A 14745-nucleotide genomic window follows, 5' to 3' on the forward strand; every position below is an offset into this window, starting at 1 on the left:
TTTTAATTGTAACTGAACGTTAGCAAGAATTTTTTTCCTTTTTTTATTATTTAATTTCAAAATGTTTCCATTAAAATAACAAGAAAAGTAACATTAGAAATTATTGGGCATACATAAAATAAAACGCTCCATAAAAATAGTTACATTTTATCATAAAACAAGCAAATTTAGTACTTGATCTCAGAAACTGACTTTTTCTTTAAATTTATATATGTATGTGCATGTGTTTATGTATATATCTGCGTATGTTGTGGCAATCAAAAATGAAAGAAATGTAATGATTCTGAAGAAATGTTTCAAAGTGTGCAATTTTTAAAAAGGTTCTGTAATATTCATAAACATCAGGGAAATTTGTTTTAGCGACCGTCATGAGACGGACACGTCTAATAACGAGAACTAATTGGAATGAAAATACTGCTGTATGCACAAAAGCAACCATTAAAACTTCATTGTCACTTTTGGTTCAGAGGAGATTGAAAAAATATATATCAAGTCATCTGCAACTAGAAAAGACAGATTTTTTCATAAGCACTTGTAGAGTAATAATTTTAGAAGTTTTTTTTAGATGTGGATTGATATTATGGAGTGTCTAGATGATTCGGACTACTATTCTCATCTTGGATGCTAGTCTCACATTTTAACTGATGAAGATTAAATCCTCTGCAGGTGTGTACAGTCAAACTTGAGAATCTGCATGCAATTTCAAATAAAACACTTATTTAATCCACACAAGAACACCTGGTGCTAGGATATAAGTGTTCGGTAATAATCCATTCTAAGCGAGTCTTCTGAAGGTTCAATCCTTAGTACAGGTGATAGTATTTACTAAATTACTAAAGATTTCTACCAGGTAATGGTTGTCTGCACGAAAGCAAGCTACCCCCCACCCCCAAGTGGATTAAATAATAGTTTTTATCTGAAACTGCGCTGATTCCGGAGTTTGATAAAATGTATCTGAAAGAAAATCTATGGCTACATCGGGCAAAACATTGCAAGAATAACATCTATGATGAGAATGTCATCCGAATAATACTTGTAACGCATACGATGTTGAAATCTCAGAAACGTGCACAATTTTGAATTATCTCGCTCACCAATAAGAAAAATAAAAAAAAAATAAAATAGAGATAAAAATAATAGTTCCATAAAATTTACGAATCAATGACGTAATTTGGGTGTACAACCAAGTAAGGGTCATCATCTGTTGTCAGCGGCTCGGACGATTTAGCCTTCGCCATTAACTGTGTGTGTTTCAATTCAATTAGGATGTTGTCATGATGTATAAGTCGGTCAATCACTTTCATCACAATTGTCTTGCGTTCGATCAACTCAGCTTCACTCTCAATCTCATTTTCAATTTCCCGCAGGTACCAAGCGACAAGCTCGCTACGCCTGCATCCGGTCGTACCCTTTTCCTCCATCTCGTCCTCCATCCGCCGCATATTAATCACGAGAATGTTCGCCATGTGTTTGTAATCCTCATAAGACAGTTTAAGACTCTTCTTCGGGGCGGAATGTTTTGGGGATTTGTCTTGAGTGTCGGCGGGCGGCTCAGCAACATCTTCAGCAGTGCCGTTGACGTGGCCGTTAGTCTGGGCCGGAGTGGCGGCAGCGGGCTCGGAATCCACTTCCATTTCTTCTTCCTCGTCGTTTTCGTCACCTTCTTCCAAATGAATGTCTGGTTGATCTACACGGATGATGGATTTGTTCAAGAGACGGAATGCTTCTTTTACATGTTTTGGCTGAACCTGTAAAAGTCAAATGGAAGAGTTAAATCAGTCGAGCATTCAGCAAAGATGGTGAACAACACAAAACAAAAAACAAAATTAAATCTTTATATTTCGACTAAATCCGATATTTTGGAAAAAATTTTTTTTCATTCTTTCAAATTGACAGTGCAACATTCAAGTTTCATATAAAGCAAAGAATTATTTTTTTTGTTTTTTCCATAAATGTTTTTAAACAAAAATGACTACGGTAAGTGCAGGCAATAACCCAAAAAGAGACGAAAGAGAGGGGGAGGCAAGATGAAAAGGTAGAAAAATAAACAAAAGGGAGGAAGAGTTATCTGTGCAAGGAAAGTTTTTTTTTTTTTATTATTTATGATGGCCGCCATTACTCCTTCTGACTTGTGTCCCTTTAAAATTTAATTACAAGAAAAAAAGAGGGACACGATTATTTACATGAAGACTGGTCAACTATTTACAGCTTTTGTATTTAGTGCCAGGTGTGATTTCAAGGCACTTTCATCCATTTTGTTTAAAAAAATGTTTTTATATGCACAAAACTTTGCCTATTGACAATCATATTTACATACTCTGACCTACATATGCAATTAAATGTTATTTAGATTGGTCTACACTGTTAATTGTACTTTAAAATCTTAAATTTCCGATATTGTGGATACAAGACAGTTTCGTGGTAAAGGGACATAACTCTCGTATCCACAATAATACAATGTAATTTCAGAACAATGTATTTCGATTTTATTTTCAATATTTAAAAAAACAATTTTATTAATTTAAAAAAAAAATAATTTTATAGTATTTATTTTGATTTTGAGATAATATTTTTAGTTAACTATTTTGTGTAATAGTATTCATGCAGCCATTCTACATGATTTATATTTGATTAAAAAGGTTATAGTAAACACAAACCTCATATATATATATATATATATATATTTGTTTAAAAATTTTGGCTTATAAACTCCTGTTAGTTTTTAATCTAGAGACATAAAACTTAATATATAGGGTATTCGAATTCATGGTAAACTTTATATTTGGGTTTTCTACAGGTAAAATCTGTACAAAAGTGTGAAAATTAAAAAAAATGAAATTTGCAGGTGAAGGTCAAACGACAGCACTACGAATATGCATGCGTAACATAGTAGCTATTGTTCATGTTTCAATTTTTAGCCTTGCAGCAAACATGTCTTCATAGGTCAGTCATTAACATCAAAAAAAATAAATAAATAAATCATAAGCCAAATGTTTTGGTTTTAATTCTTGGTGGTGGCGCACAAGTCATTTTTATAAAAACTTTAAATCGAGAGAGAGAGAGAGAGAGAGAGAGAGTGTATATATATATTTCCCTGCCAATTTTGAGACTAGAGATTTACATAAGGCTATTAAGATTTGAGAAAATCTTTACGCAGTTTTCGGCCAGAAATTAGGCTGTCAAGGAGGTCAAAGTTCAACAATTTAACCTTTGAAAACTCTACCAAACTCCGTCAATTTTGGGTCTAAACACGTGAAATTTTAGATGTAGGTTACTTGGACATGGATCAAACTTTAATTTGATTTGAGCTCCAAACAATAAATGTTAAGAGGTCAAAATTAAAAAAAAGATTTGATCTCTGGTCTCTACCAAATTACTCAGCTAATTTCTTGGTCTGAATATTTGAAATTTTACATAAAGTGTATTCAGATATAGAACAAACTTAATTGTTTTTTGGCCAAAAACTTCACTGCCAATTGGTCAAAGTTCAAAAGAGTTGACCTTTGTGGTCTCTAGCAAACTATTCAGCTAATTTTGGATCTAAACATTTGAAATTTTACATAAAGGGTATTTAGGCATGCAGCAAGCTTTTTAATCAATTTTTGGGCGCCAATTTGGCTGCCAAGAGGTTAAAGTTTAAAGCATTGACCATTGCAGACTCTACCAAACTCCTTCACCAATTTTGGGTCTAAACACTTGAAATTTTAAGTGTAGGTTACTTGGACAGGAATCAAACTTTTTAATATATATATATATATATATATATATATGCATATGCACATAAAGTTATGAACAGCACATAGGGGCCGAAAAAGCTGGCTTGAACTGCTTAGTATAATAAATATGAAATCTGCATTAAATAAAATATCATATTTAAGCACATTTTCTGACCGTTAAAAAACAATATCTTGGATGCTATCAGCAAGAATCAAAACCAAAACAATATTTGCTACCATATGACAATCAAGACTTTAAAAATTAAGATACTTAAACGTATAAATGTATATGTACTTTATTGATGCCTAATGAGTAGGGCTAGGACAAGAGAATATTCTTTTCATTGTTTTGATTCTGGAGTATATATCCAGTGATATCTTATGTTTTTATATAGATAGATGTGCTTCTTGGTTGATTAACTGTGTCGAATATATACTCTAGAGTCAAAATAATGAGAAGAATATTCTATTGTCCTAACCCTACTAGTGACCATGAATTAAATTTAAATTAGATCTGAAATATTTAAATTTTCAAATGAGAGAGGTTGCAACCATGTGTCCTAAAAAAAAAAAAAAAAAAAAAAACTCCCCTCAATGAAATTTGGTGACTTTTTTAATTGATGCTTCGTATTTGTAAAAATTTCACAAGAATCAAAAGGTATCTGAACTTCAAGAAAGGGCTTTGATAACCTTTGCATATACTAAATATTTGGATGCCCTATGCAGAGCGTCTGTGTCTTAAAATCCATAATGATTGTTTATTTAGTTTGTAGCGAATACAAATATATAAACATAGCTAAATTTATAAAAAAATAATTATACTATATCATCATCATTGGCGGTCACTCGTGTCCGAGTATAACTGTCCTCCGTTGTGGCTTCTGTGGGTCCTCAGGTGAGCATAGAGCCCAATCCTAGACCCAATTTGTTTTGTGCAATTTCTGCAGATAAAGGTAGTGGTGGTGGGGTGGGGTTGGGTGTGTCTGGTTGATAATCTGTCCTTTCTGTGCTTGCGTTTATCCTCAGCAGCTTGATTTAGGTCACTACTATAAAGCGCAGCACCTTTGTGGACAGCGCTCCTCCATGCCAACCTGCTCCCAGCCACGTCCTCCCATGTCTCAAGGTCCATGTGAAACCGCTTTAGATTTACTTTGATGTTGTCCTTATACCTCATCTTTTGGCCACCCTGGGCACGCTTTCCCTCAACAAGCTGAGAGTAGAAAATCTGTTTTGGGAGGCGGAGATCCGGCATTCGGACAACATGAAAACTATACTATATATACATGTAGAGACACATATGGAGATCATTCTAAAAGTAAGACTTCCTATTTTCTTTTTTAAACTAAAAAACTCAAACGCTGAAAGAGCTAGGAAGACAGGGGTAGCACCATTAAAACGAGTGACGTTTTGTGCTTCAGAATTTATTTCTTTACATAATCAACATCATTCTCAATGTACCCTGTCCAGCCTATTTTAATAATGCCTCGTTCATAAAAGTCCGGAGCATTTTTTTTTTTTTTTTTTTACAAAGGAGTCACCACTTATCAAGGCCCAGAGGCCACTCTAGGATAAGAGTTGGTGAATGTTAATCTTTTCTGCATGGATGAATTCAACAATGCATGTTTTCGACACACATCCATGATAGGGGTTGCTTTCTTATAGTCAGTCTCACACCATCAATATCTGCAACAGAGAGATGAATGTCTAAGTTCAGTCATAATGGTTTGGTTGTTTTGTTTTACGGCATATCAACCCTTATTTAATGCTGAATCCAGTTATTTTGGAAATAGTATTCATGTTGCATCCAGTTATTTTTATTCTTCAAGCTCTTTGTATCTTCAATTGCTAGTTTGTTGGTTGGTTTGGTTGTTTTATAGTGGATTTTATCGTTTTTGTTCCCTGCCCTGCAGAACATGAATGAGTTTTGCAATGGGAGAGGGAAATGGGTTACAGTATTAATGTTTGGTACATTTTAAGTTAGGAAACCAGTCCGGAAGTGGGGGGGGGGGGGGGAATAGAAAGAGAAAAGGGAAATGGAGAGAAGGAAAAAGGGGGAAAACATGGGTTGTTTTTGGTTTTGCAGAACATAATTTTGCAAAAGGAAGTAGAAAAACAAAAAACATCAATGTTAGGCGCATTTTGTGTCAGGAAGTCATTATCATGATGAAATTTTAATCCTCTCTGACCCATTTGTATAGAATAAAAAAATAGGAGGCATTACTTCTGGAACATCCCTTGTAAATAAGCACACACACACATTCACACGCAACACAAAACTTTCCTTCTTGTAATGTTAATTTAATTTTGTTTCATTTTACTTTAGTCAAAGTTCTCAGAAATCAAGGGGGGGGGGATAAAATAAATAAATAAAATCGGTGAATGTGAAGCAATGTTAAAACTTGTTAAAAAAAAAAAAAAAAATTAAAAATAAATAAAATCGAAAAAAGATATCTTACATCACGATTCGAACTTACAACGTTTAGATAATAACGCTCTTTAACTCAGCTAAGAGAGGGTTGCTGAAATTGGGTCGGTAAAAAGAATAAGCGAAGTAATAAAAAAAAACGTTGCCGGGGTGTTTAAAGGTGTAAAAGAAAAAAAAATAGTTTTGGTCGGGAAGAGAGATTGAACCCTGAAGCCTTGACGCGGAGGTGGAAACAAAAGACAACTACTTAACCGTCTCGACCACAAGTGAGAGTAATTGATTAGCGTGTTAAGTTAAGGCTTATAAAGCTAGTAAAAGAGGTTTGATTGACAGGAAGACGCTAAATGAGGTCATCGCGGGATCGTTATTTTTAGTTTTCACTTCCCCCGGATGATGGTGGGAAGGGGGGGGGGGGGGAAAGCAGCGCGAAAGCCGAGAACACAACGTTGTAATTTAGTTTCACTGTATTTATACTAAAATGCAAGACAAACAGGGAACAGAGCGAAATAGCGCGAATCTCATAAAAGTCGACGTAAATAAATCTAGAGGCGACCCGCGTCCCCAAATTCTAGATATTATAATCTAGGGGATATATAAACAGTTCTAAGCGATCGTAACCCCCCCTCTCTCTCTCTCTCTATATATATATATATATATATATATATATATATATATATATAGAGAGAGAGAGATGATAAATCAGTAAAATCATACATACCATATCTTGACAGTAAAGTCGTGCCATTGCCTCTGATAGTCGGATGAGAGATTCTAACTGTCTGACAGTGATTCTCCAAGAAGACCTATTGCTTCCAGTTCCATCTCGTTGCCGTAGGTGTTTATATTCTTCAACCATATACTCCATGGATTCCTTGCTGATTTTTGGCTTAAACTGACGTGCAAACATTAAATAGCGACTGATATCTTCTACACTGTACACTCGACAGACGGACTCATCATTGCGACAATGGAGATCGACAATGCGTGTGGCAATAGCGTAGTCAATAGCTTCGTTGCATTCGTCGACGAGGATGAAGAATAAGTCAAAACGAGACATAATTGGAGCTGTAAGGGTGATGTTCTGTTTCAATGGCTTTGTGCGATCGTAACGTCCTCCAATCGGATTAGCAGCAGCCAAAATAGATGTACGAGCGTTCAAAGTTGCCCGAACACCCGCTTTGGTAATTGAAATCGTTTGCTGTTCCATGGCCTCATGAATGGCTACCTGATCCTTGGGATCCATTTTGTCAAATTCATCGATGCAACAGACGCCGTTATCAGCCAACATGAGCGCACCAGCTTCTATTACAAACTCATGCGATTCCTCATCTCTGACAACGGCTGCTGTCAAACCAGCAGCACTGCTTGCTTTTCCACTTGTGTAGACGGCTCTTGGACTAAACTCTTCCACTTGCTTTAGCAACTGGCTTTTAGCCGTACTGGGGTCACCAACAATACAGACATTGATGTCGCCCCTTAAATTGGTGCCTTCGACAGTGACCTTGGGCACGCCGCCAAACAACATGAGCAAGATTCCTCTCTTTATTTCATCGCATCCGTGAATGGTCGGGAAGAGGCTAGAGCATATGTTTTGATAGAGATTTTTATCCTGGCTCATTTCGTAAACACGGTGCCATTCCTCGTCCGTCATTTGTTTTTTCAGGACCTGGGCAGTGATCTCCTCCTCTTTGTTTTCTCGCCCACTACCGCTCACTCGTGGGTTGCTAGGCGTCACAGTGCAAGCAAGGAAAGCCAACTTGTAGGTTAAATCTCTTACACCCAGAGCTTTAAGTCCGCTAATACCTTCCATTTCGTAACCTTCATTCCCTTTCATCCGGGTAGATGTCTCAGAACGAGCTCCCGGGGTGTTGATCTGTGACACATCAGGAACAACGATCAAGGTTCCAATAAAGTCACACTTGTCACCCGCCTGGGCCATTTCTACAGCTTCCGCCCTCATGATAACTTCCAGACTCCGTGGGATACTTCCACGGGGCAGTTCCGCTTGAGTTTCCTGTACACGGGCTTTTTGGAAGTCAACAAATCGCGACTTATTCACGTCCAGCACAAATTTAGATCGATTGCTGCACACAGGATTACGACAGATGCTTGGCTGCGTATACTTAAACTGCTGCTCGACATCTTTGACCATGGTCCGACAATCCAAGCACATGAACGTTCCAGAAACAAGTTCCGGGTGGACTGGGTGAGTACGCACAACCTGTCCAGAGATTCTCAAAAGTGTGCCGATTTTGGCCGCCGTTAAATCTCTGACCTTTAAACTTGTTGGCACGTCAGTAAAGCTAACATAGAATTCCTTTGAAGGCGGCACATGGCCACGGTCCTGAGAAAAGTTGCGCAGAGCCAGACATAGGAACGGGTAGACTCGATAGTAATCTTCTAAAATGGTGGTCGCCAACTGCTGGTTATAGTTCTCCACATCTTCAAAGCTAACACTCAGGGTGTTGCGTTCGGGACGGATCAACTCTTGCACTTCGGGAAGGTATTTCAGGTCCCCATCTACCATGAACTCTTCCAGAAAGTCTTGGAAAAGTTTCTGGCATCTTTCGCCAACTTGGTCCTTAACTTGATTGCTTCGAAGTGCTTGCTCAGCAGCATCCATCTTTTATAAAGAAGTTGTTAAAGCAGGGTAGAAAATTCAAATTCACAACTGAAAAGGAAAAAGAAAAAAAAATAAAGATTATAGACTGGTTTTATAAAATCTGTTTGTTTTTTTTGTTGTTTTTTGGAAGTGGGGGACGGTCGTTATTTTGTTTTAATTTGGTTAATTTCATGAGAAAAATTGCAACAAACTAAGGCATTTCATGCTTATATGTACATTATCAAACATACTTAAATTTTTTAAATTATCAAAGCAGCGAAGATGATGATTGGATATTAACCCATTAACATTAAACATTAATCTTAAAATCATCACAAGGCTTGTAATTTAGAAAACAGCATGACTGAATACATCTTTTTTTTTTTTTTTAACCTATTAGGTCCCTCTGTCCTATAAATAGGACAACAAAATTTTTTTAATCTATAATATATAATGGTATGGATTACTGCATAATTATGCTGAAGGATACATTATATATATATCTATATTCATCGGCTGAAGAGGTTAGTTTATTGCTATTCATCCAATGCACCCTTACCAGGAATGTAGACTGGAATGCCCAGGCATTTTTTGAAAATCAGAATGCCCCTACTCGTAGACGCTGACTTTTCAATTCCACTTTCTGACCCTGGTGTCACAGTTCTTGCAGTGGGAGAGAACTGAATACCCTATCTGAGAGTTGTTGGAACCCTTGTAACATTTGCTAAAATTCTAGATGGTCAATAATGCATAATCCTACATAAAGGAGTCTTGCAATAGTAAGCCACTAACTTATTGCCAAAAGTGTAATGTAACTTTTTGTGTGAACCGCTTTGCTCCTTACCATAAGGGGTCAATTTTATCTTGAATGTATAGACTCTTGATCCCTAAAATAGATCACATATACCCAGTGTCCTAGTTATAAAATAGCTTTTCCTTTCAATTTATTTATTTATTCTAATCCACTTTTAGTCATTACACAAAGTTTAAACTCAATAGTAAAATTTAGATGCCTAAGGAGTTAATTTGACGTCAGCTACGTAAACAATCTTACATTGCACCCATAAAAAATTAATTCCAGGGATGCAAGTGACCAAGAGCAAAAAATCTAAAATTAAAATAGATATTCCAATGAGGGGGGGGGGGGGGCATAATACTCCATCTCCAAATCTAACCAAATAACAAAAAAAAAAAAAAAGCTCTAACAGTGCAGCAAAAAATAATCCTTGCTTTTAATATATCAGGGTTCTTTCAAGCTTTTTTTTTTCTTTCAAGGCCTTCTCCAGGCAAAATTCAAATTTTCAAAACAATCTATACTCCTATAATTTTTTTTTTTTAGTGTCTTGATAATTCATGTTAAAAAAACATTTTTTTTTTATCTATTTAAATAGAAAATATGACTTTCTTATATATGGGCCGTGGAATTGCATTCATCTACAAAAGATAGATAATTTGCATATTCTTTTAAAAATTCACTTTAACTCCCTATTAGTTTTTTTCAGTTTTCTTATGGGATGATCATCTTTAGTTTTACTATTACGTGTAATTATATTCATGCAGATATTCTACATGATTCATCCTTGCATAATATTTGCGTAAAAAGGTTATAGCAAACACAAACCTCGTTCTATATATATATTTATCTAAACATATATATACACTTGTTCACAGCTCAAGCATTAGCGTCAAAGGAAAAAATAAATCGTAAGCTAAACATTTTGGTTTCGATTATCGGTGATGGCACACGAGTCATTTTTTTATTTTTAACTTTTCAAATCATTACTATATATGGAGCTCAATATGATATAATAAATACGAAATCTGCATTAATCAAAATATCATATTTAAGCATATTTTATGACTGGGCAATGCTGGGCAGCCTGCTAGTTCCATATATAAAAGAAGCCAAGAAACTTAGTAATTGACAACAGTCACTTTCATGTTTCTATTTACTAGTGGGAGTTTGGTCAAGATCAAAGTGTAGTATCTGTTCTTCAGATGCTGCACTTCTATTTCTTGTTCTCTTTCGGTGGAGGAGAAATCCGTCACGACTGAGACAATTTTTATTTTTGTACCTTTTCTCCACGTTAAAAAACGACCCTGGTGTCTAACTCTGTCCCGTGGGGAGGCATAGTAAATAGGTACTAGTGAGAGTGCCCGGTGTTTAGAGGTGTGTGTTAAGAAAAAAAAAAAAAAAAAAAAAAAAAAAAAAAAAAAAAAGGCAGGCAGGCTTGAACCCGTGACGCGAAGGCGGAAAAGAAAGTGAAAGAAAAGCCGACATCTTACCGCTACACCATGACGGGAGCGGAAGTGTAAAGCATTCAAATTTAGCGATGTCAACCATAACGCCATAACGGATAAGAATCACGCATTTAACTCTGGCTGTAGGCCCGTTAAGCTTTCAGCTTTCTGTCGTATTTTGTTTACCCATGTTGTTGTTATTGAGCCTTGATTTTAATAGTAAAATTGTACAATTTTTGTACGTTGGACGATACTGAATTTTTACATAATTATTTTTCAAAATTTAAAAAAATTAAAATATATTAGTTAAAAAATACTTAGAAATAAGAGTTATTTAAAATTACAATGGGTCAGTGACTTTTGGCCAACCCTGTATAAAGCGTTTAGTGGTTTTACTCACTTTAAAACATGTAATTGGTTCATAAATCATACAGTGTTTATTGATATCTATATCGGCCAGAAATTTGGCTGTTAAGGGGTCAAAGTTCAATGATTTGACCTTTGAGAACTCTACCAAACTCCTACGACAATTTTGGGTATAGGTTCCTTGGACATGGATATAACTTAACTTGATTTGAGCCTAAAACAATAAATGTTAAGGGGTCACAATAGGGGTCAAAATTAAAAAAATTTGACCTCTGTGGTCTACCAAATTACTCAGACAATTTCTGGTCTAAACATTTGGAATTTTACATAAAGGGTATTTAGAGATAGGGCAAGCTTTTTAATCAGTTTGGGTCAAAAATTTTTAGTTACCAGTATATAAATGTATGTATGTTTGCATGTCTGCCTAAAATTTTCGACCGAGGCGATTGATTTTCACAAGATCAGCATCGTTTTGAAGCTTAACCCTTCAGATGACAAATACCGAAAAATTGGCTAAAAACATTAATTTCTTCACCCTCGACTGGGCAATTTTCTACAGGGAGGGGAGGTTGTTTTTTTTTGCCGATATTTTCGAAAGTCATCCTCTCTTTAATTGTCTAGCCTTAATTTAAACCTACGTCACTTCCGGTTTGCCGGTGGTCCTAACAGCAAAGACGTCACGTTTTTGTCACATTCTTTTCCTCCTTCGCGGTACGGGTTTGAGTCTGCCTTCCTACTACCACTATCAGAACGAAATTTCAGAAATCGTAATACTGAACTTTTACATGAAAATAATGGTATCTATGTTTTCCTCATATTTTTAAAATGATTATACCAAAAAAAATTACAAAAATCGATAAGGTAGAAAATTATTTATTAAAGAAAATAATAGAATTTCAAGAAAACGATCGTATTTGCTTCTGTAAGACACAGGAGAGTTCAAAAGGGAGGTAATTTTCCGTTTCAATATTAAAAAAACAACAAAAAAAATGCAGTTTTTCACCTGCTTACACGATTACAGTTATTTAGTTTAATAATTCAGGTAATTTCAACTGCATAATTTGGAAGCTAACATTGTAATAAAAAATATCAGAAAACTTCATTTAGTGACTACAAAATTTTATTCTGATAGTGTACAATCAACCCCTTTAAAAATAGTTTTAAACAATATAAATAGAATTTTTTATAATTTTAAACAAAATAAACCTTTTTTTATTCAATTTTCATCAATATAAACATTTTTTGTATTTTATGTTTAATTTTAAACAATATAAAAAGAACTTTGGTACTTATGTATTTTACCATGCTATTTTAAAATAGTTTTTTTTTTTCCGGTTAAATTCAAGTTTCAAGATATCTTTATTATTATTATAATTAAATTGTTAGATGGAAGCACAGAATAGTTATAAAACATCTTCCCTCCATATATAAAGAATGGCTTTCAAAATAACGTTATTTCAGCATAACAAATACATTAAGTACCGAACTTTTTATAATTTTACATGATAAATTTTTTACTAGGTTCCCATCTTAACATTTTCCTTGAAAATTACGAATTATGTAGGTTTTCAGATATGCTGAAGACGAATATTGCATTTAAATTTTCCGCAAATAAGTAGTTTTATGAATATTGAGCAATATAATTTTTTTATTTATTTGTTAAAAGTGGTGGCCATAGTTTTAATTTTACACAACAGAAATAGAAATTTTTTTTTTTTAAATAATTTTGAAAGAAATCTTGTTCACAAACTTTTCTCAATTTTAATTTTTAACAAACAATATAAACGTTTTTAAATTTTAATTTTGAAAGAAGGACAAAGTAATAAATTTCAATTTTTTTCCAAAAAATTGAAAATAATTGAAAGAGGATACATGTGAAAATAAATTGCATGGCTGACTGGGATAGCTTCCGTACATTTATATCTGATCTACCTCTGAATTCTATGTTTAAAAAGGATGTGTCCTCTATAGGGTCAGACCTGACCGCTAGGCACCGCCAAAAATGGCCGCAAAATCAAGTTGTTGTTTTTTAAAACGAAATTACATTTATTAAAATCCATTATTTCTGAGTAACTTTTTTTTTTCCAGAAAGATAAAACCCTGAATTTTATCATATAGAAAACAGAATAATGTAAAACTTTTTCTACTATTTTTAATTCAATTTTAAATGTTAAATTTTCCCAAAAAGTTAACAATTGACATTTTTTGTCTTGCACAAAAAACGTACTTAAATATTTAAAAAAAAAGGGTTTTTGAAATAATTAATTAATTTATTTATTGTCTAACTAAGATTTAGGATGATTTTCTAAGAGAATATGCAAAAATATTATAATATAAGTACCTGAATTTCAAATAATTACACTTATTCATATAGGTAACCAGATATTTCGCGTTGACGTAGAGTTCAGATCGACTCTGTTTACGTTTTCGTTTGATAAACAGCAAACTATGGAAGACCAAACAGGCCAAAAAAACTTATTTTTCAGTGACGAAAATTTCAATGTATTATTAAGCTGAGGCTGGCCAGTACCAGATGGGTGACCATTTGTATGCGTTTGGTTTTTAATGTGTATGTGTGTGGGGGCCAGGCTCCCCAAAAATGGGGGGGGGGGGGCAATTTAAAGCAGAATAAAAAAAAATTATTTCAGCGCGTTCGGTCCACCGTAGTCGAAAGGTGGCAAACGTTTTCAAACGGGATCGAAAAAAATGATGCTATTTTTAACACAAAGGGCACAATATTTATCGAATTTTTTTTTTTGGTATCGATTATTCAAAGCATGCCCTGTTTAATAATGGCCATGCATTATTCGGCTCGCTAAAAAAAAATTGTTAATTTATTTATCAAAAATTTTAAAATAGCTTTTTTCGTATAAATATTAAAAATTTTTTTTTTTTTGTTTTGCTTAACTTAAATTAATTATTTTACTTAACATATTCACCGAATTTCACACTTCAAAACTCAAAAGCGGGATAATTAAACACAATCGAAGTTCTGATATTCAGACGTCAAAATAAGGTATGCCAACAATTTTTTTTTTTTTTAATCTATAATTCTGTCCCTTACAACAACACAATATGTTGATTTCAGTTTCAGATGATTATTTTAAGCATATTTGTTCCCACTTCAAAACAAGGGGGGGGGGGTTGTAAGCAAAAAAAATATATATATAAATATCGTTTATGAAAAATAAGTCACTGTTATAAAGTTCATTCTTCTCTTAATAATCGCTGAAAATTTCGTATTGATCGGATAATTACCTGATTTTTGGTAGATTTTTAAAAAGACGGTCCGTCAAAAAGTACTGACCTGCCCCCCCAGTTTTGGCGGTGCCTATTGTAGGCATAGACCAATTCATATCATCTAAAAAATTCCAACAAAAACCTAACAGCCAGCC

The 14745-nt window shown here is 34.3% G+C and overlaps 1 protein-coding gene across 2 annotated transcripts in view; it reads right to left on the reverse strand.

The window, feature by feature from the left end:
* The window catches only part of LOC145293918 (zygotic DNA replication licensing factor mcm6-like), a 19725-nt gene continuing 4980 nt past the window's right edge, over window positions 1–14745 (reverse strand). For both annotated transcript variants that reach the window (XM_080140739.1, XM_080140738.1), the window contains exons 2-3: window positions 6860–8812; window positions 1–1748 (exon numbers count right to left, since the gene is read on the reverse strand). In XM_080140739.1, coding sequence (XP_079996865.1) covers window positions 1152–1748; window positions 6860–8764 — 2502 coding nt within the window. In that variant the 5' untranslated portion in view covers window positions 8765–8812 and the 3' untranslated portion in view covers window positions 1–1151. The remainder of the gene's footprint in view (window positions 1749–6859; window positions 8813–14745) is intronic.

Source organism: Euprymna scolopes, chromosome 15 (genome assembly GCF_053919585.1).
Source record: "Euprymna scolopes isolate OS-2025 chromosome 15, ASM5391958v1, whole genome shotgun sequence".
NCBI lineage: Eukaryota > Metazoa > Mollusca > Cephalopoda > Sepiida > Sepiolidae > Euprymna > Euprymna scolopes.